This window comes from Apteryx rowi, unplaced genomic scaffold (genome assembly GCF_003343035.1).
Source record: "Apteryx rowi isolate R43461 unplaced genomic scaffold, aptRow1 scaffold_130, whole genome shotgun sequence".
Classification (NCBI taxonomy): domain Eukaryota; kingdom Metazoa; phylum Chordata; class Aves; order Apterygiformes; family Apterygidae; genus Apteryx; species Apteryx rowi.
Genome location: NW_020447531.1, coordinates 1,014,800 through 1,039,007, shown reverse-complemented (window position 1 = coordinate 1,039,007; position 24,208 = coordinate 1,014,800). Strand labels below are relative to the sequence as shown.

The 24,208-nt window shown below is 34.7% G+C and overlaps 1 protein-coding gene across 1 annotated transcript in view; it reads right to left on the bottom strand.

Moving 5' to 3' along the window:
- The window catches only part of TRPA1 (transient receptor potential cation channel subfamily A member 1), a 36,893-nt gene extending 14,952 nt beyond the window's left edge, over positions 1–21,941 (bottom strand). Inside the window, 16 exon segments of the mRNA XM_026056290.1 lie at positions 933–992; positions 1,616–1,709; positions 2,626–2,792; positions 4,013–4,127; positions 5,700–5,864; positions 5,952–6,121; positions 7,360–7,460; positions 8,520–8,619; positions 12,460–12,508; positions 14,901–15,037; positions 16,511–16,656; positions 17,025–17,133; positions 18,102–18,209; positions 20,049–20,226; positions 20,637–20,685; positions 21,908–21,941. Of these exon segments, the coding sequence (XP_025912075.1) occupies positions 933–992; positions 1,616–1,709; positions 2,626–2,792; positions 4,013–4,127; positions 5,700–5,864; positions 5,952–6,121; positions 7,360–7,460; positions 8,520–8,619; positions 12,460–12,508; positions 14,901–15,037; positions 16,511–16,656; positions 17,025–17,133; positions 18,102–18,209; positions 20,049–20,226; positions 20,637–20,685; positions 21,908–21,941 (1,782 nt within the window).
- Positions 21,942–24,208: the final 2,267 nt, after the last annotated feature.

Below are 24,208 nucleotides of genomic sequence, written 5' to 3'. Positions count from 1 at the left end.
CTTGAATGCCCCTTCCTTCTAGGGCCCTAACCCATGGGATTCCTCCAAGTAGGTCCCTGAAGAGGCCAAAGTTTGCTCTCCTGAAGTCTAGGGTTGCGATCCTACTTCTTGCCCTGCTTCCTCCTCGCAGAATATTTCTACAATCACAATTATTCTGAAACATCCTTAATGTCTGAGAGCCAGCTTTATAGCACAAATTAACACAGCAAAGTCTATAGATTGCCTAAGTTCAATATTATACTTGTTAACATGTGTAAGCATAAAGATTACAGAAACTGAACTTCAAAGCAGTTTGAAACCCAAAGGATAAAATAAGATCAGTCACCTGTGCTTTCTATTAAGCTTTCTGTTTATCTACGTGCTATCTGTGTGCTTTCTATTTATCTGATACTCATCTACAAGCATACCTTATCCACTGCATATACACCTATAAATATATATTATATACACTTCCTAAGCTTTCAAGCCAAATTAAAATGTGTTCACTTCAGTTTCACACAAGCAATAAAGAGAATAAAATTACTGGCTTTACTGAGAAAAAAGAGAGACTAATAGTTGAAAGGTGCCAGTATACGATGCAGTAATTTTTTAGAAGTCATACTAATACTGAGAATTTTTTTGCCAAATGCATATTAAAAGCATAGATTTAAATTCAATTACTGGTGAATAACTACTGAATTATTCATGATTCATCAAATTAAAGCATTAGCTGATTTCAGCTTACACCAGGACTCTTGTGTAACTACAGATAATATTTAAGAGATGTTAAAACTTAGTCTGGCATCAGCCAAACTGATGATTTTCTTACTTAACTATTATCCAAATAATGTATTGCTGCTAACATATTGCTAAGGACATTGTGACATATTCCAGCCTAAAATCGTCATTAACTTTAACATGTACTGTCTTCACAATTTTTTCCCTCCACTTACATAGAAGTCTCGACTCGTCTTTTCTTCTGAAGACTCAATTATGCAGTTATCCAAAACAAGCTTTGAAGACAAACAGAAAAAGAAATTAAGGTGATAACATACTGATAACATTCATTAGGAAAGAATATAAAATGCATGTATCTGAAGAAAATGATCTTCAAAAATACGGCAGTTATCTAATCAAAGTGATGATTCAGTCAGGTTTTATGACATATGAATACAAGAAACTCCAGAGTTTACATGTAGGAGTTAACTAATGAACCCACCCAGTCTACACGGCTACATACCAGTTTACAAGTGTAAAATGTAAAGTGTTTATGTACACAAAATATTAAGGTCCTTGATACTTTAATCAAAATGTTTTTCCTGACATTGATCTAACATTTAGTGAGAAGGTGGAAACACCTCTATTGGTTTTGAATCCAATTCTCCTCTCACCTGCATCACTTTTATACTCAACCCCATTAACCTCAGGAAGTTAAGACCTTTTTCTAATATTAAGAAATTAAACTGAGCTACCTGAAAGTGTCAGTAAAATACAATTAAATTTATTTGTCTATGAATTTATATTATTTTTATTTTAGAATAATCCATGTTAGTGAGTACAGCATTTGGAAAAAACAACATAAGATGCAACATAACTAGAGCTTTTTCTGTAGTCATTTCTTAATGACTAAACTTACTTTAAGTGATTCAGGAAGATACTCGACCATTTCCAACAAAGGACACTTATTGGCACTAGAATAGTGAGAGAAGGTCAAAACAGCTTCTTCCCATCTGCAAAAATGCATTGAAATAATGGAAAATGAATTAGCTGCTTCTCTTTAAAATGAAATTAGTTTTAGATTATTTGAGTTTTATTTAAGATATTATCCTGCAAATCACAGTCTGTAATACGTTTACATGCCATCAAGCCAAAAATCAGCTGTTAGGGAAGTAATTGAGTAATATTCTGGATGCCTCCCTAAGAATGATTCATGTTTAATTCTGTTATCAATCAAACAAAAATGTTTCAACTATGCTAAGTCCTTCTCAAGAGCCAATGTCTTTCTTTGTACTCCATATGAACCCTGAACTAAAGCTGGAATCTTGGGTTACAATATTAGGTGGGTAATAATAAATTCAGTAAAATACTTGCTGTCTTCCTGCAACTTTTAGCAAAAGATGCAATCATTAGGCAATCATTAGTGCAACATTTTTATTCTGGAAGCGGGACTTAGCAGGCTTGGCTACATTCTTATATGAAAATATTCTAAACTGCAATGGACTTACCACATTTTAAATATCTGCAGCATATTTAAAACAACAATTTTAAATCAAATAGCTTGAATTATATCAATTGTGCTTAAAATTCTGTATGTATTGATTTATTCCATGAAAGGCCAATACTCTGTATGTAAGAAGAGGGAGAACATGGGAGAGGATTATTTATTTCTTATGGCCTCTAGGTGTTTTTCTCACAGAAACTGAACATTCAACCTAACATGGAAAGGAACCTGCCACATATCTGATTTCATTATAATTACACCATTTTTTTTATGGCTTTTTAGATCACAACATAATCTCTGGAATTTTAAAATATGCACTTAATTATATTTATTAAACTACAACTTTTCAGAACTTAAACTAGATTGAAAAGAAGAATGTCAAAAGGTAGAAAATACACTCAAAAAGCATTTTCTGTTTACCTTACCTTTTGTGCAGAATGACAGCAGATACTACATCTTTCCTCCTATTGTGTATTGCTTCATGGAAAAAAGAAGCTACTGCTTTGTTCAATAGAATTTTTGCACCATAGTCAAGAAGTAGCCTTACTGCTTTTGCATGTCCTTCTCTTGCAGCTAGGTGTAATGCTGTGTTCTGTACAGAAAAGTAGTATAACAAAGCATCCATGTGAATCATTTTAAAACAGTGCATATTTCAGTTTTTTTCCAACACAGAAAAGCCACATTCTTAGTTGCAAGTCCTCAATGCTTTTACTAGCAACATTAAAAAGTAGAATCTCTTCATAGAGATTCTTACAGAGATTATAGAGAAGTTCTTTATTCCATGTCTACAGCCACAGGAGTGTTAAAATCTGAAGAGGAAACTCAGCTGCAAATAAGAAAGGCCAATTCATTAATATCTTGTAGTTTTGTAGCTAACAAACTGTGAGTCACAAATAGGTAAAAGTGATGGTATCTCCAGATACAGAAAGTCTGCATTTGATAATCAGGAAGACGAGCATCCCAAATCATATCCAGATGTGCTTGTATAAATAAATCTGCAAGAAAATCTGCAGGCACAGCTTTTTAATAGGAGCATTTTATTCTTTGGTATTTGCATAAAAGTAAGGCAATGTTTAAAGTGGTTTAGGAATCAAGTCACACTAAAAGTGACTTTTGAAAGCCTTCCCAACTCATCCAGGCTTCTCTGAGGAGAATTAAGAACTGAGCACAGGTGTTTGATATATGTTTAAGCAAGAGTTTTTCCTAATCTAGTAATTCTAAATGTTTCAGTCATCAGCCCTCTGAGAAGTCAGCAACATCTCTTCCATGCTGGCAACTGAACTGTTCTTTAAACTGACCATCCTCTGTCTTCTGTCTTGACCCAATAGATACTGCCATTGTCCAAACTTCTAAGCAGGATGGGAACCATATCTGTTGGATACAGCCGTGCAGAACAGGCGGATTTTTAACAGTTTCTAAATGATCTATTATTGATGTTGGATTTCTTTTAATCCGTATGAGCTCTTTAAATTGTTTTTGTACTACATTGTTAATTGCATTGTTATTGCTGCACTGTTATGGAGGCAAGAGGCATGTGTCTAATATACTTACAGTACCTTATATTTTATATTAGGCTATTTCTATTTTTGCGTCTTCTACTCATAAGAATTGGGTAAGAATGTCATTAATTATACATTAATCCAAGCAAAAAAGGTTAAAAGTGGTGATATATAAAGGTTTTACATCTGCCAAAGAAAACAGAATATTATGAATGTAATTCATAGTGAAACAAATCTACTAATAGGGTATCACAGACATTTTTTCTAGAAGTAATAATAGACTAGAAACAAATAATGTTACGTGAATACACACCCCTTCTTCATCCACTCTGTCAGTACATTTCACATTAGTATCCAAAATTATCTGCATTGTGCGAGTGTATCCTCCAAAGGCAGCATGGTGCAGGGCTGTCCAGCCTTTATAATCACTTAGATATAACAGGTATAAAAAATAGTAATTAAAAATGGAAAAGCTTTTCATAATTTTAAAGTAAATGTAACTCCTCTTGCTCAAACAACTTTTCTTTGGCATGACTACTGCAGAGATGTCCATGTCTTCTATTAACTACTATGTGATTATCAATGCATCACTCAGAAGTAAAAGGTTCAACTCTATAGAAGTATTTTGGTCTCTTCTCTTTTTTTTCCCCGTTCTATTATTTATATGGGCTGATTGCATCTGTTTTCTTAGATGTCCCTTTCTAATGACTGAAAGGCTTATAATATTCTGTTATGAATACCTGGCAATAGACATAGCACACGACATGGCCATATCATGGAATTTTGCATTTAAAGACAGTGAATACACAAAACAATATAAGCACACAACTTTATTCCTATTAATATTACTTCATCTTAGTATAATGAAACTCAGTATGCTTTTTATCACATAGATTTCCCCAGGAAATTTCATCAGAAAATGCCAAATTTAAGTCTAAATTAAGCCTAAATATATACACAGATATATATGTGTGTGKGGGGGGGTACATATATATATATATACACACACACACACAAACACACATATATATACACATACATACATATACATATATGTGTGTGTGTGTGTGTGTGTGAGAGAGAGAGAGAGAGAGAGACAGACAGACAGACAGACAGACAGATTACACATCTTAGGGACAATTAATTTTGCCAGCTTCTGAAAGAACTGGACTTGGGATTCTTGACTAAGACCTCTATCCTAGCTGAGCAGGCCAGGTCAGCTAAGAACCGTGACAAAAAGGGGCTTGGTGGTAATCCATTGAGTGGGTCCTCTGCAGTGCACAAGCACCAAACATAGGTGAGGTCTGTTTGCTAAAGGATCTCCTCTGAACACTTAGGCCCTAGCTCCAAGATGCAGCTGCAGTGTAGATTGTCCTGGATTTGGAAGCCCGAACTTGAAAGTTAGAGTTCTACACCACACCTTAGAAACAGGAATCTAAAGTCTTAGTAGCTTTGGCTCCTGGATCTGCAGGTGTGGGCCTGGAAGCTTTGAAAATCCTATCAGGATGTGGTGCTACCAGTGACCTGAGGCTCTCTGACCTGAAATCAGGACTTCAGAGTGCAAGGCAAGTGGCATGTGAACCACCAATTCCGAGAGTCCTTACCCAAGTCTGTTAGTGAACCTGACATTATAATATTTCCAAAACATTTTTTTTTCCATCACAGTTTACAATTCATCAGAAACGTCAGTGTTGTTCTCTCCACTGGATTCGGAGAGACCTCACTTTCCCAAGTGTTAGAAGCCTTGCTTTACAGCTAGCCCTGATTCTATGTGTGAGACAGAAGCAAGGCACAGTCAGCTTAGTTTTACAAATATTTCACAAATATGGTCTTACAATTCATAAGGTCTGACACCAACTTACATATTTAATAATGTATAAATATTCTTTGACAGAAATTTGTATTAACTTCCCAGCTGATGAAAAACTTCCCAGGCATGGATATAAAATGTAAGGTGATAATTTTTCTTTACCTTAATAAAAGGAAATCTGTACACTTACCAGAGGAAAAGGGCCCCTCTCTTCAGAAGAAACTGAACTACCTTCTCATGACCATTCTGTGCTGCCAGGTGAAGGGGGGTCATTCCCTTTTTATCACCTTCATTCAAAAGTCTTGTGTCTTTCATATCTCTTATAAGCCGCTGACATGTATTGATGCGCCCATAGCTTTGAAAGATTAACACAGAAATTAATATCAAAGAAATCTGGGTGGAAAAAATGGCATTGATTCATTGCCTAGGCTGCACTACTAACCTGGCAGCAAAGTGTAATGGTGACTTCTTGTCCCTACTCTTAGAATATATGGAAACGTTCAGGCTGAGTAAGTTATTTACAGAGAGGGCCACACCTTGTCTGCATGCATAATGCAATGGAGTGCATCCTTCATTATCTTCATCCACTACAAGATTTTTAATATGTTCCATCTGTTACCAAAAGAAAAACAAAAACACAACCACAAAACTGCATTCATATTGCTAATGCTCCATAGCTTCTCATAGTTTCTAAAAGCAGCATTAATATTTTTAAAGTAGTATCTAAAAATATGAAATAAACCTTAGGAAAGGTAAATTTAATAACAGTGAGCATTCGGTATGTCTGCTGATTTGTGAGTCACCATTTTTTCAAAGAATTACTCTTCAAAGAACAGAGCATCTTGCCATTCTGGGCTCTCACTGCAATATATCCACAGAACAAGTAAAATACAGGAGATTCTTAACCATACTTAACCATTCATAACCATAATACTCACTGCTGTCAGCTGTATTCAGCAGCAGAACTCTGGCTGTCAGGCACTATCAGTACACTGTTTTATAATTGCATTTCTCTTTCTCATCTTCATTTCCCTGTTTTTCTCCATACCTTGTCACTCACTCTTCTATATATATCCTTTCTTAAAAAACCTAAGAATCCCCATCCCGGTCTGCTCCACTCCTTTGTCTGAATTTTTAGAATAATTACGAAATCAATGCAGACACTAGTTAGTTACTAGAGTTATAGCTCCACTTTAAAGTTGATTCTCAAAATCTACTGAAAAAGGGACRTTAAATCAATTCTAAATTACTAAAGTTGTTTACAGATTACAGTGGATGCTGTAAGATCAGTTTTACTTGATTCACATTTAAAATGTTATTCCTGGTACTGTGAATGATAGAAAACTTATCTCCTTCAAGTGAGCTTGCGCTCTAGCAATATGAGTATTTTACCTCAGCATAGCCAAATATTTGAAATCCTTTTTAAAACAAAATCAAAGACTTCATTACAGTTGTGTCCACAGAGAATTCCAGCAGAATATGCTGTAAGCTATGCAAGTCCTGGAGCTTGACTGAATATGAGCATGTCCCCTAGCTTTACTGCATACAAACTGGGAAAGTAAAAGTGAAAAGTTCTATATTATATTGCCTACCTCTTGAGCTATTCAATCTGCCAACAGCAAAATAATTTATGTGATTATGTTATTCCTTTTGCTTGGCAATAAGAAAACTGTATTATTGGTTTTGAAATGTTTTCATGAGAGATATGTACCTGTTCAAACTATTTTCTGGGACACTGGGTAACTCAACCAAAACTTTTACAAACATTCCAAAATGGAAAAAGTAGTTGCTTTTTTCTTTACATTTTCTAATAATAGYAACTGAAAGGCATAAACTGATGCTCACTGTACCTGCAGAAATTTCTCATTCAGATGTTGCAATCCTCCAGGCTGCAATACCGTCAAATGCAAGAAATTCCGACCAAGATGATCTTTTAACGATACATTTGCTCCTAGATAAATAAGAAAATAAATACTAGCAGTTTCAAAACTGCTGACCTCTAGCACTTATTGATGATATTTAAGATTAAGTAATGAATACTGAAAACAAATCTATAAAATAAATATTTCAAGTCAACACTATGCTGTAGCATTTTATTCACAAAAAAATTATTCCTCTTGCTCAGATTTCATCATCATCTCGTGTGTGTATGCATATCATATCTCATTAAAGCACTAAGATTTACATGTGGCCCTTGAATTCAGGGATACTGAGCACCCACAAATCTAGACATGATTTAAAGATGCAGATGATTGCCACTTCTAATATTGTATTTACAGTTCACTCCCATTGTAATCATATTGTCTTAACAATGTTTCACTACTCTCAAAATCACTGTAATTTTATGCAGCAGTTATTTGAGTAATAATCCATAAAAACATTATATAAAGCAACAGGAAATGGGAAGTTTTTTGCCAGTTGGGAAAAAATATATCTTAATAAAGTCCTTAATAATTGTTACTACATTAAACCTTTTACTGAAGATAAAAAACATTAACAAAATGAATTATGTTAATAATGAGGAAATATACTAATATTTAGCTTGCACCAATGGCAATTGAAAAACAAAGCTCAAACCTTGTGAAGGTGACTGTGAATAAATAAAGTTGCAGGCAACACTTGAAATACAAACATTAAAACAATATTGATTTGTGGTAAGAAACATGGTTCTGCAGAAGTGGTGTATTTATTCCACTATTCTGCTTACTGTGGAGAGCTCCTAAGGAACACAGGGATGGAGTGCAAGTGTCACCTGTACCTTGAGAAGCATGAAATGTGGACTCATAAATTCTACACACTCTTCTATAGTCTGTTCACTCTATATGAAAAGGGGTGAAATCATCATCCTGATTCTTCCTTTATCTTCAGGGCCACCTGCACAGAACAGCTGTTTAGCTCAGTTGCTCCTGGACTATATGCTGAAGTGTTGAATTGAAATGTAGACGCAGAGTTTTAACAGGTATGAACTTTGCTCAAAGGAAGTGTATCATATGTATATACTCCTTTGTACCTTTTGAGAGCAGTAAATTCACAATTTTCCATGATGCACAAGAAGTGGCCAACAGAAGTGGGGATCGACCTTCTATGTCAACACTATCAATATTTGCTCCCTGCAATAAAGAATTTCAAGTTTATCATGAATAATGAATAAATACAAATTTTAAATGGTGCTGGCCTTTATAAATATAGCAGAATTACAGGCATTCTTAGTAGCTCCAGATGCTCCAGATTAAGTAAATTCAATAAACACATCTTTATATAAAACAATCATGTTTTCAAACTATCAGTGTAGTCATCTAAATAAGTATTTAGACACCTAAATAACAGTGGCCTACTTCTAGGTATACTGACTTCACATCTGATGACCTTTTATTACTATAATTTGCCATGCATTTATATATATTTAAATATATAGTCCTAATTTGAAAATGGTAGGATTAATGCTCTGGAAAAATACCAAAATTACAGCCCTTTTGAATGATGTGCTCTTACCTAACAAACTATTATCAGAACAAGATACTTCTGAACCACTGTACTAACATATATGAATACTGTTCTAGCAATAATACATTCAGAAACCAGCATGTTTCAACCTGTATAGCTTGATATATCTTCATTTTTTTGCCATGATAAACTAAACCAGCCAAGTTAATTTTGACCACAATGTAGTTGTGTCAACAGCATATTTTTGTTATCCAAACTTAATGGTTTTGATATGACTTATTTTACTTAGGGGAAGCACAAGGACTGGAATGAGATACTACAGCAAAAGCTCAGTTTTGTTTTGTCTGTTTTTGCATGAGGTTTGTGTTGCCAAGCTGATACATCACTGTGGTCATATTAGCAAAACATCAGAAGCATAAACAAATCTGCATCCACCAACTCCTGCCGATAAGGGAGCATGAAGATGCAAATAAATGAGCTAACAAGAAGTGTATTTTATGATATTTTAGATACAGTTTTTCCAGAAATTGAGCTGTAAGACAAATTGGGTGAGGTTATCAGAGTATACAACAAATTCTGTTTTATTTCACATGTTATCCAATGATCACTGAAAAGTCAATGGAATTTTTTCCATTAACCTGAATGATACCTGGGTCCAGCTCTAAATCAAAAGAGAATTAACTATACTCATGATCAATATTTACTTTCCAGGATAATAAAACCTGTAATATAGCAATAAGAAATATGCAATAAATGCTCAGTGATTACTTCACCACAGGGAACAGGAAGCTTCTAATGTATGCTGATGAAATGTCTGATTGTAACCCATGCATGACCCTTTCTCTGCTTACTCTTCTACAAAGTTAGCCATCCTCTGAAAAACGTTCTTATTCATCAAAAGAACGAATAGGGACCTTTTTATCCAAGTGGCTCATTCATTTCAGTGAACACAGGGGCAGCAATTTACATTTAATAATGTAATCTTATAATCACTTTCTCTTTAGCTAATATTGTTGAGTCCTCAGCAAAATGAATTCAGTAGCATTCATCTCGTATTTGGCACAATAAGAAGAAGTATCTCTCATATTGACACAAATATTTATGATATGGATGAGTTAACAACTTATAAGTTTAGCTTATGAACTTTTTACTTTTCATTCATACATTAATATATATGAATTAAACACAAATGAATAGACACATAAATATGATATATAAAAACTGTAAATATCAATTAGTATTTATACCAATTTAATCTTCTGGTGTGCGTTTAATGAAAAAGAAGGAACACAAAAAAGGAAAAAAAAAAAAAGGACGTTCAAAAAGAGGCAAAAAATGTGTAAAAGTACCACTTAATTACTCTGAAGAAGCATATTTCAAGAGAATTTATGAAGAGAAACAATCTTTAAGAGAAGTAAACTCAAGAAGCACCAGACATCTCAATGCTTAATTGTCCAGTATACAACAAAATTACTAAAAGATCCAAAGAAATAGCTAAGATACTAGCTGAACTGTAAGACCCTTCTAATTTTCCTATCTTAACTCCTTTTTAAATTACACACACAACTGTGCACATAACTTGCAAATACAGTCGCATCATTTGTGTGCACAGACCAGACACTATGTACATAAATGGCAAATGTGGCAAAGGCCACAATGGCATTATTTGTTAATGTCATTGTGTTTAAAATGCCTAATTTGTATATCAAATTACAAATAATTTTTAAAAAAATTTTGTTATATTTAAAAGTTGGAATATTGATCTAGGTTTTCATCTTTTTTCCTTTTTTTAAGGCTTCAGTTCACCTAGTTGACAAATATTCAAAGACACAGCTGTATGTGTCATTGAAACAACAGTATGTACTCAGTGCAATGCTATGTGGAGGCCAAATGCAACATAATGAAACAGTCTACAAGAAATATCTGTACAGTTTGATTCTCTGATTTTTGTGTAGCACATTCATCTACATCTTACAAAAAAATGGTGTAATTTAGATATAAATAGCATACATTGTTTGCCTGGACAATATGTTTTAGCATGGATTATCTTATATTTATTGTCTAGAAGAGCTAGATGTATCTGTTTACAATGATTTTTATTTTCAAACACGAAAAGTGCCAAGAATAAGATAAAGGAAATTATTTATGAGGTAATGTGCATCGAGCATGGATATTTAAAGCATAAAATAAATATATTTTGTCCTTTATTAAAACCAGCAAGCCATTCTGAACTGAAATTTGCGATTCTTTTTGAGCAGTAAAATCAGTGTCAGGCAGTTGTTTCTATGCACCTTTCCTTTTTCACTCTCATGTCTGCCACAGTACAGGCGATGCCTAGTGATCTTGCCAGGAGTCCGAGAGAGGAGGCAGCACAGGTAGCACGCGCTGCATCCCATTAACTCGGACTGCCATATTTTGATCCATTCCCAGGCAGGTCAAATAAAAACAGTCCTGAAGTTTCAAACTGACATACTTTATATGGAAAGTCAAACAAACCTTCAGCACGGGTTCTTTTCTACGAAAGAGGCCAAAATCATCAAACACTAAAGGAATACCAGTTTGTTCTTAGCAAATGGATCATTAAAGATTTCCCCCAATAGTTTGTGCACACAAGGCTCCACATGCAAAAACTTGTGTCTGTATTTCTCAGGTAATAACTTCTGTAGACAGGTAATTTTTTCAGACAAGTGTCAGCAGTCAAACAGCACCAGCTAACATTTGGTAATTCATTAAAAATATGCACAACATCTAGTTCTGACTAAATCCAATCCCTTTAACAGAGTTCCTTAGAAAAGCATAATTTTATGTAGAAGAGAACATTTCTAACATTGTTGGCAAGAAATTAAGTAAAAATCTCGGCTGACATAAAACGGAAAATTTCCATCGACTTCTGAAATTTTCCTCAGCAGTGTACACCCTCAGAGCGGGGCATATAATGGTTACATGAACCTTAATAACTGCAGCTAATGCACACTTTCAGCATAGCCAGCAGCATCCCAAGTTACATTTTTTCTCTTTTTCCCCCATAATTACTGAATGAAGAAATATAACTAAACTATACTCAGAGTAAAAGATACTTCTAGATCCGGCACAAACCTCAATATATGGCTATGTGACCCAGAACAACGATATATATATAYATGAGAAAAATAATTTCTTTCTGGGAAAAGCAGATTAAATTCAATGCATGTTTAACACTCATTTCATTTACATAGTTCATATTCTGAATGTGAAGATGACTGAAACAGTTTGCCATATCTGATAAAAGATGTTTATGAAACCTTTCTCAATAAGTAAAAAAAAAAAAAAGCAAAAATGCAGGTTTTCATCCTCTGTAACTGTGGGATGCTTTTATGGACCCAGAATTACCACTGTCATTATATATTTTTATATATATCTAATAACCTATACCTGAGAAAAATTTTCCTTTACGAATTTCTCTATGCAGACCTGTAGGAATAGATAGCAATAATCTCTATAAACATATTGCTTGATTAAATATTTACCATTGAAATCAAATACTCTGCCAGTTCATAATGATCAAACAATGCTGTCCTGTGGGGAAAAATGCAAAAATATAGTAATATTAGAATGGACAAGGAAGTTTCAAAGTAAAGGGTAATATTTTTTCCAATTGCTGCATTTTGTAGTATTTTCAAATAAATATCTTTTTAATAAAACAGAAAGAGAGTGAGATACCTTACTACATAATTCCTTTTAATAAATTATTGTTTCCACTTTTGTTATGGATTTTTTTTAACTATGTTCAATTCAATTAATACATTGAAAATTCAGTGTGGGAAACAAAGACCTGACTGGTCAAGTCAATAGGCATTTTAACATTGATTTTTAACAGAACCATTCATTTTATATGTCAGATCTTTTGCTGTACCACACAAGGTCAACACAGAATTCCACAAGCTTCAGACTCAATTTGTTCTATGCAGACCTAGAGCTTCAAATCAATTTAACTGATCCAATCATCCAAAAACACCCACTAGCTTACTACATACTTTCCTAGAGCAAGGGCTAAAATTGTAATAACTCAGCTAAATGTGTATCAGACTGTGACAGGAAATTCTCCTCCACTCCTTGGAGTGAAACTCCAAAAATAAGGAAAGAATCATTCACCACCTGATATAAATGGTGGTGACATTTATTAATTTACCAAAAATATTTTAAAGCTATCTATACACATGAAAAATTCTCAAGTTTTATCCTACAGTAAGAGATTGAATTTTGTATTATAGAAAAAAAATCAAAGCAGGAATTATTGCACAATTAATACAGACATTCTAAATGTTTTAAAAAGTTAGACCTCTACTAAATATTTTTACTCAAATACCTGCTCTCTTAAGTTTTGACAATGAAGTTCAAAATGAGCAACACAGAAGGACAGTTCCAAGGTTATACTGTATCTCAAAGATAACACTTCCCTTAGCATGATAGGAGGTAATAACACAGCGTATACTATAGTTAGAAGCAATTACTGCAAAGATGGTCTTTAATAATAACGTCATGGTTCCAAATGGGTAGAGACACCTCCGTTATCTATAGTAGACCTCTCCAGTCAGGCATAAATATTGAATGCTTCACACACACCCAAAAGAAATTCCAAGGTGTCTGAACAGAGAGCAAAACCATTTTATAAAATACTCAGATGGAAACATGACAGTAGGAACGTGACTAATCATGTCCAGCCTAGATGCTCCTTCACTGCTCTCAGCAAGTTAAAGTTCCTCTTTAGTTTAATTACATTCTGAGAGATTCAGATGACTTTCTGACAATTCTTGATACTACTTCTTTTTCTGTTTCACAGACACAGGGAGCAAAAGAGTATCATTCATTATTGTCCAGAACTTCTTCCTAGGACAATCATTTCCACAGTTATGATGGCCAGCTATCCAGTAAGTAGTAAGGCTACAATGTGTTTGCACAATTTTCTTTGGTGTTCTGTCATCACTTTGTCTTCAGTAGGGTTTTATCACCGTAACATTTCCAAATGCACCCAATCTTTATCTTAACTTTACAACACATTCCACTTCAAACTTCTTCATTTATCTATAAATTATTCCACTTTATACCCACCATCCAAAGAACAATTATGTCTACTGCCTCCAACTTTCTACCATTTATTTCATATTGTAATACTCCTTGTAGAGTAACAATGTAAAATTATTACACTCTATTTGAATGCAGTGAGATATATCTTTCTTGCAAAAATTCACAGATGGTGAGATAAACTATCTTCCATAAAGTTGGCAGTCAGCATATTTAACTGAGTGCCTTTCTCTTACAGAAGACTAGGGAAACTCTTCCACAGTTTTGTGCTCTGATTTCAGTAGATCTTGAAAGTCTATAAGGTTGTTAAACACACAAACAGCCATTTGCAACTTTGCAGTCATAGTGAACTGTACTATCATCTACCTTTACCTGATCAGGTATTGGATGATTTTTTTTTTTTTTGGGGGGGGGGGGGGGRAAMAAAAAACCCAAGATCACTTTTAATATTTTTTTCCTTTCATTTGCTGGAGAATATAAGCCCCATTAGATGAGGTTTAACGTCCATCTGTTCCACAGCCGCCGAGGCTGTTAACAGATCCAGAAACTGATTCACCTATTAATTCTTTACTGGATTGAATTTTCAGTACAAACTGTCAGCGATTCCTAAGCATGGTTCTGAGATAACCAGATCATACCATTTTGATTTTTATCTCAGCACAAAATCTTTAACATTTTGACCAAATTACTGGCTCCTTCATATGTTACTGAAATCATCTCCCACACCATAGAGAAGTTCCAACACATGTGGAGGGTCTTCTAATTTTTATCTACTTTGTATAAGTATCCTGTATATAGTATAACTGGATGCTGTTAAAACAGTGAGGCTAATTAAGAATATTCTGGCTCACAACTTATAAAGAAATCTGGCAAAACAGCCTCCTACCTGTGAAGCAATGTTTCCTTATTCCCATCTACAGCATCAATAATAGATTCCTCACCAGCATAGGACGACATCATTAACTTTACAATCTCAGTTGCTCCTTGAGTGGCAGCAAAATGTAGTGCTGTGCATTTTTCATTCTGTGCATGGGACAATAAAACAACACTTGAACTCAGCCTAAGCCCCAACCTATTAAATATGCTAGTGATCTAGCCCAGGATTCCTAGTTGCCTAAATTCCTATGCAAGCTTTAGTCCTTCCCTAAAGAAGCAAAACTCCAAAGAGATCTTAAAGACCAGGAAAGACTAAAGAGATATATTTAAGGGTCAGTACAAAGCTTTTTATTATTCTATGCCAGTCCCCTAAGATATGAGATAATGACGGTTGTAACGATTTTTTGTAGTTGAATTAATAAGCAGTGACACACAGCACCCTTAAATACAACAGCTGTAGCAAAAGAAAATTGCAGAAAGCCATAGGTAGACTAGTACAAACGAATAAACAAATAAATGCACCTCTCAAATATAGAAAACATGCTGGTTTTGATATTTCTGACTACTAGATTAGATGTCTTCCTTAAATACAATTTCCTGCAGATTTTATTAAAAATAACCTGGTGTAATACATCATTAAACTATTATAAACTAAAATAAGCTATCATAAAATTATTAAAAAATTAATAAATGACTGGAACAAGATTTGCCAGAACAGGGTGTCATTTAGCTAGATGGGACAAACTAGCTTTGATACATGCCTGAAGAATTTTATCCTTGTCCATTTCATAACAGGAAAGTTTCACTGAATGCATTGGAATGGGCTTTTTCACAATGCCATAAGCATTCTCAAAATTGTCAGTTGTCTTCCCAGAACTGTCAGCAAAAATCACCTCATTTAAATGTTCTGTGTTCAAAGTATCGACCAAATAAAAGAGGGCTATACCATGCTTATCTTTCTCTCATGAGCTGACTTCAGTCTTGCAAATAATTTGATTAATGTCTGAGATATTTTCAGAAATGTTTATTCATCATGAAGCTGGGAGAAAGCCCTTAGACCAAACTGAGCAGGTGTCACAAATTCATTCTTTGCATACAAAGAAGATACTGTACAGGAGAAGGAGAGACTGAGGATAACAAGAATGATGAGAAAGGGYCAGATCACAGGTCTAGCCATCTTCATATCCCATTTCTAACAATGGATGATAGCAGGTGCACAGTAAAGAGTTTGTGAGCAAGGTGAGCACACAGCAATACTTCTCCATATTGCTCCATATTGCTCTCCCAGCCTCCATCTATTTATGACTCAAGGACTACCTGAGCCACAGAGCATGTCTTTGTATTTAGTAGATGTAGATGGATTTTTCTTTCATGCATTTTCCCAATTGCATTTTGAACCCATGCAAGCTTTTCACACTCTCAACATCCTATGTAGCTTGTGTAAAGAAACCTGCCATTTTGTCTGTTTTGAATTAGGCACATTTCCATTTGCTGCTCCATTTTTTTTTCATTAGAAGAGAAAATCAGCAACGATTATCTATTCATCATTTCCCTATCATGTGGGGTTTTAGATAAATCTATGTTATATCAAATTATGTTTCACTCTGTTGCCCATTTTACCTGTTTTAGATCAATTTGGGCTCCAAATTCAATGCACATTTTAATCATTTCCAAGTCTCCACTTTGAACTGCCAAATGGAGGGGACTGCACTTCCCATTATTGGTAAAATTGATGTGAGTTTTAGCAGAGTGACCTAATTCTTCACCTGAGAGATGAAACAAAATGTAAAATTTTAAGTGAGGATGAGATAACCTAAGATATCAAGGTTTTAAAAAACAGGTGTATTAACTTAGGAATAATATTTCCCCACTCAATACAAGAACATTTCACACCTCTCATTAAACAATGGATGGGTACACATTTAGGAAACCAGTCAAGCTGTTGCTGCAATCCTACGAAAGCGACTCAAACGAATAATTTTGCCCATGGGAATAACTGCATTAACTTCTTGTTAAGTTCAGTCACATGTGTAAGTGCTTTCTTGTACAGTTCTTTRAGAGAGATAAAGCAGTAAATTGGCAATGTTATCATAAATAATAAATCTCATCAACTGATTTCGAACAAATTATTTACCTTTTTTTAAGAGAATTTCCATACATGTTTTTGCACCTGAAAATGCAGCTGCATGGATAGGCATACATCCTGTTTTGTTTGGTTTACATATTTTCCCTCCATTTTCAATCTGAAAAAATAATGCTTAGGTATGGATTAATGTCATACAGAAAATTCTGACTAATGAGCACATTGTCACAGATAAAGTCTCCATTGTCTCCTTTTTAAAAAAATTGTATATGCATTGTAAAGTTTATATTCAAACATCTCTTGGTGTGTATATATATATATACAAACATATACATATATACACACACACACACATACATATATATACACATATATATGTATGTTTCTTTTTGTGTCCTGATGACTTTCAAAATTAGCTTGAATAAGTTGTTTTCTGTTTGCTGCTACAATACACTTATATTTGCTCTACAAAGATTAAAGTTTATTAGTAACCTTGAAAATAATCCCTTGAATCATAAACACCTTACCTTTTTTCACAACACAGGCAAGACTTGTAAGTCCAATAAACAAGTAAAGTAGCTCAAGTATCGTTGATTTTTTTCAACAGTTTTTTAAATTACAAAATGTTAAATCTCATTTTTGCAAAATATGTTTCTCAAAATATATACACCTCAGAAATCCCAGAATATATTTAAGAGTTGCTGGCACTGTTTCTTCAAACAGCTCCTAAGCATTTCATTAACAAGTTTTCTTCACACTGCTTTGGAAGCATATAAGTGAAAGCATAAATAAAGAATGGCATAGAGGAAGATAAAACACTTTCTATTTCAGAAAAAAATGTTCTTTTTTGAGCTTTAAATTACGATTTTTTTCCCAAGAGATGCTCCCTTTATATAATGGATAGTGATGCTATAAGGGTGACCACTGAACGTTTATTTGCAGTGCCAACACCTCAAGAAATAAAAAGCAGCACACATATGCACAAACCTATGTAAAGAACTTTAAGTATTAGGCCCTTGATTTGCATTTAAGTTTCCTCCACTAAACAAAGACAGAATGCAGGAACAGAAAAACACTGCATCAAGATAAACAGAGTCACATTAAAAGACAACAGATAATTATACCTACCAGGAGTGTCAGTGCTTCAGGATTATCCTTGTAACATGCTACAATTATAGGTGTGTTCCCTGCTTCGCCTTCCAAATTAACATCTGTACTGCTATGCTGGACTAAAATCTAGATGTTTACAATAACATTCAGTCAACCATAAGCCAAACACAACAACAAAAGCCTATTCCGTTACTTCTGTTGTTTATCACACATAGTGCTCTTATCATGACTTGTTCTATTTGCATGCCAACAGCCCACACAAAGCAAAGGCAGAGAAGGGATAAAATGAGGGAGAATGTAAAAATATGCAGGGGAAAAACGCAGGCAAGAGCAGACAAGGAAAAATAAATTTCTTTATGGCAGAAGGTTGGATAGCTAGGATAAGCCTGTGCTAACCATGAAGTGTCTTAAAGTTTTATTCAACAAATTCCTCAGTACTGTGACAAAATCTTTTCTGTAGCAGATTGCAGTTGGGGATTTTCATCTTGTTTGTTATAACATATTGTAGTGTTTTGTATTTCCTGGAAAATGTTAATGTTGTAGACCCTTCTCAACTAGGCATCTGCTGGACAGTTGTATGAAATCATGGGAGACTAGACTTAATGAAAACAGGGACCCTTCCAGTTTTGTATTCCTAATCTGATCCTTGTGTTTACAGCTAACACTGAGCTGCCAGTGTTGCCAAAGATCTCTATAATTGCTTCCAGTGTATTTTGGAGAAGTAAGGGATTATGGAAACAACCACACTTCACCACACGTTTATTCCTCTATCCAGATATTTATTCATTTAATTCTGTTTTAGTAATTCCAACGAATTTTTGTGCACTGGAGAAACTGGCATGTTTTAATCACTCTTGGGCAATTTGACAATGGAAACCAAAGGAGAATGAGCTTGAATAAACAACATAGCGGGGAAGATATGAGAGCGCGTATTTTGTCAAAAGCAGAGCTCTAAAATAATTCAAATCCAGAACTCATTGCCAACAGCATTTTCAAAATCTGGCATTTCAGATTTTATAATTTTATTATTCTAAATTGACAGTAAATATAGACTTGGTAAGAGATGCGAGGACTACGAGATCTTTTAGTATTGGCAGTTTCTAAAAGAATTTTACTTTTTGAATACAGAGATATCTTTTTTCCTTCCTGTGTTTGGATGTACTAGAAAAAGAGAGAAATTTAACGTGAAAAGTTAGCTGCTGCGGTGTTAAGGTTGTATTAACCTAGTAAATTCCAGAATTTTACAAATTCTAAAATGTCAGACAGTTACTTAAACTGGAGTGCAAACATTCTCATTATGCTTGGTCAGATGATGAAAAAATACTTTGCTTAAAATTTCAATGCTTTTTCTATTTTACAAGGTTCAAAATAGACACCTTAGTAATAATTTCTTCACAACGTACTTTTGCAATTTTTAATTGAGTAACAGCAGAATGAAAGAAGCAAAGTTATTAAAATGTTGGTTTTAAGAACTGTGCTTTCTGATTAAAATCCACTAAAATAAATAAAAATATAACTTACTAGTTTCACAAATATTTTTGATAGTTCTGTGACTTTCTATGCAATTATCAATAAAAACTTTCAGAACATAAACATTTAAAATACCACAATGTCTACTTGAAATTTTATTGTTAAAAATAACCTTCTTGAAAAAGCCACTGTGTTTGCAAAATTTAAAAGGAATTTCAGTTAAACATAATTAGGACTACTACAATAGCACACCTATCAGTATATAAATCAATAAGTTACTTCTTATTTGCTAAGCCGAGAACACACAAACCTCTYTACAAGCACCGTATGTTACACATCCTGCTTGCTAAACAAAGCGTATTGAGGACGTACGAGCACATGAGAGCATATGAGCTACACCCAGGATACAGCATATATAAACAAGCTCTTGGTGTTCTGCATGCAGCTATTGAGCTACTTATCAAGTCTGTTTACTTATGTGAACTTTAGACTTACTTTAACAATTTCATTATGCAGGGACTGCACAGCCATATGCAAAGGTGCCATCATATTGGAGTTGAGAATATTTGGATTGGCTCCTCTACTGAGAAGTAAACTGACACTTTCAATCTGGTTTTTCTTTGTGGCCCAGTGAAGTGGAGTATTTCCAGAAGAATCCATCACATTTAATACTAGCTCAAAGGAGAGAGAAAAAAACCACAAAGCAAAGCTGTCAAATGTTCTGATCATACTGAAAAAAAATGTGTTTTCAAGGGAGGGTTAGCTCTGTATTACTGCAGTTCTTAAAGTGAAAAACAAAGAGGCCCTACCTGATGCAGTCAAGCTGCATGTCACACACACTGTTAGATCAAATTACTTATAGGGCTGAATACACCATATTGTTAAGAGAAAATGTTCTATTAGAGATATGAATATATTAAAATACAGTGGAGAGGAAGCTTGATAAGGTTAGGAAATATCAATAAAGCTTTTTATTAGATCTTCTCAAATTATAATAGTGGAGAGATCAGAGGGGTACAACACCTGTCTATTTCTTACTCATTATTTTACACTTCTTTTTTTCCAGACTTCCTTGATTTTCCTCTTTCTTTGTCTCTTCTCTTTCACATCTTCTTTGAATTTGCAGCTATTGCTTTAGAGGCCGTACTGAACAAGTGAGTGTTAATAATTAAAATGAGAGATAATAAATAACTGGTCGCAAATTATTAGATGACTAAAGACCAGATCTTTTCTGATTCACTTAACACCATAGAGGTAAATCAGTACATGTTGATAGAAAACTGGTCTGGTCTATACATATAATTTGAATTTCAAAATTGAAGATGAACTTCAACAAACACTCTGAAGAATTAATACAAAAATGATAAATTGAAAAGAAAAAAATATTTTTCAGTCTGAATAATCTTAAAAATACATTGACTACCATTCAGTGAAGGATGAGCTTTTTAGAGTGTGTTTGTCCAGTAGCCCACAGTCTGTCACTGGAGTTCATAGGTAGTTTCACAGCACCAGAAATATTTATTAATAATAGTAACTATTAAACAGCATCTTTTACAGGGAGTGCTTTTTCTTCATTCAAGGCCTCATGCTCTTCCACTCCTTCCCTGAATTTTCTAGGATATGACCAATCTCATCAGATGTTTACTCTTCCCCACTATTAAGTAAACAAGAGTGAAATGATAACAATTTTTAAAAAGCAGTACCTTCTTCTGTGTACCTTCATACTTTGTCTTATTTACTTCTATACTTGCATTCCGCCTTCAGCAGCACCAAACATGTGACCACAACTTAGCAAGTGTTTCAACTGCATCAAATGTATTACTAATAAATTGAGTTTTTTATTGTTACCCAAGAATTCTATTAAAACATATCTAACATACTTATCTACAACATGAAATATTCAATTATGTATTAAAATTGAACTGATTTAGAAAGATAGAAGTGAGTGATAACATACTTGAGTGACAAATATGGGAAACTAAATTACTTCTTACCTATGTTTCCAGTATTTTAAACATACCAAAAGATACATAATGTATATAAGAAAGATAAAATGTCAGATGTACTGTATTTCAGTACAGTTTTCCTTTTCATATTTGAAGACTATAAATCTGAGTCTTCAATAGAATAAAATACGTTGAATCACTGCATTAGAGAGAAAAACAATACTAACATAATAAGGGTGACCCAAAGCATACCGGAGACACTGAAAACTGTGACAGACAGTTTGAACAGTATTTGACTGTATAAATGTAGGTAACACATATCCTATCTGTTTCAGTCAGGTAACACATACTTTGATTTTATGAACTATTTTATTTAACTGAATAAATAAGTTCAATAATATGTGTTACCTTCACAGGAAGAATCTTCTATGATCATTTGCATTAATTCTATTTGACCTCCTTCTGCGGCATGATGCAGTGGGGTGGCATTTAATTCATCCACTTTGGTAAGCCCAGAACGATTCTTCTTAATGAAGCTCCGCAGTCTACACGCACTTCCATCTGAAATCACCTATTTTGGATACAAATATTTTCATTTTCAGATTTTCCTAATAGACGAGATGTTAGTAATATGTTACTGTTGGCAGTTTACCACTCAGTAATTCTCTCTCAACCATGCAGTTTCATACAGAACTACACAAATCCTGCTCAAATTAAGTCGACAGCAAAACTCAGACTGATTCAATTGATTGCAAAGTCACACCCCCAAGTAAAGAACAGAGCAAAACTAACCAAAATGGAAATGAACTGGATCCTTTATTTTGTCTTCTGCAGTGAGATCAAGATCCTCCCTCCACCACAAGAAATCCAAAGAAAGCAAGCAAGTAAATTTATCACTTACATTTTTATTCCCTCTGCAGCTATGGCCAAGTCAAATGAATTCAGCGAAGAGGAAAAACGAATAATCTCAACAGTTTCTTCTTCTAGAGCTTGCTACAGAGACCGATATTACAGCACTATCCTAAGAGCGTCCCATGGGCTAATCCTCAGCCTGAAACAATCCAGCGTCTTCATAGCGCAATGTAACTAAGACCCTCTGACTGCTCAGCCCTCTGACACCTTAATACATCCCTGCTGCTGCACTTTGTGACCACAGCCCCCTACAGAAACCCTTCTCGTTCTATGCTAGGAAGTTCTCCTCGTCTTTTTATTAGAGCATTGCAAAAATCATAGTTGTTTATGAGGAAAAGTGAGAGAAAGAGTGATTGCAATGGAATGAGCAGGAATTTAAAAAACAGTTATTAAAAAGATCAAAAGGGAATAAAAACAATTCAACAAAATTGGGAGGAAAAAAACCCTCATACCAGAAGTGACACAAACCTTCCCAAAGAGAAGTAAGGAAGCAAAGCAAGAAAAAAGGAAATTCCCCAAATTATTGTTCCCTCCTCAGCTGCCAAAAAAGGAAAACTTTGGTCTTCAGTGTCCCCCAAGCCATAAAAATTTGACAATTTTTGCTTTCATTAAGCAAATTACATTATGGGGCTGCTCATTCAAACACTTAAGCACATTTAACTTCTTTCAGCTAAATAGTCCCATTGACCTCAGTGAGGTTACTCATGTGAATAATGTTACAAATGTGCTTAAATATTTAGAAGATTGGGGCCAAATACACGGGTAGTATCCGCTTCAAAAGTGCAGTCGGAAGAAGCTGAGAGAAAACAGGTAATATCATTGCTGAAAAGGGTATCAGATGAGTCAATAGTCGTAATAGTGAGGTCTATTATGTACACAAATATCTACACATTTCATACCACCAAAAAGGTATTTAAGAAAACCTTATTGTACAGCCCTATACACATGCACACAATATCTTTTATTCTGTCTTTTATTCTTACTTGATTTTAATTGTAATGAATTTTAAATCTTTCTATTGATTTAAACCAGATTCTGCCACTAACTACATTGGAATTTTTTGTCAACATCAGAAAAAATGTGGCTGAAAGCTTTGCATGATGAGAACTTCTACTAACGAAAAAAAAAAAAGGTATTTTAGCAAATAATGCAGTATTTCCCCAGCAAAATAGTAAAGGAAGAAATCCACTAGGTGTTCTCAGTGCCTTCCTTTCACTTCTGAAGAAGCAAAGCAAGCTATTTTAAGCAATAGCAGCTCCTTTGTGTTTTATCTGAATGTTCCCATAATTGCAGATTACCCACGAAAGTGACAACCCAGGTGTTGTGCAGACCTACGGCTGGCACAGAAAACGAGGCTGGAAAAGACCTCAAGGGGTCCTTAAACCCCTCCACATACTGTAGCATGTTTGTTTAGTCTGTTCTTAAAAATCTCCAAAGTTACCCAAGTCATTCGCTCAACCTCTTCTGTTGCTTAATCATTCCTAGTTAAAAAACATCCTAGTTTAAAAATGCTTCCCCAGTGTCCATTCCAATCGTCCCTATAAAAATACATCATTTCTTGTCCTGTTCCCCATGGAAACAGGAGCAGATTACACCCTTTTGGGCAGCGATTTTGTACCTGTAGGTTGTGGCACTGCTTCCCTTTCCCCTTAGCGCAGCGCCAGCTCTTTCAAACTTCCCGTTGGGGCCATTTCTGCCGGCCGCCGGCTCACTCGCGCCGCTCCGTGCGGGTCCCCCCCAGCGGCCGCGCTGCTCCGGGGAGCCCTGCCCGGCGGGGACGGCGCCGCCGCCGCCGCC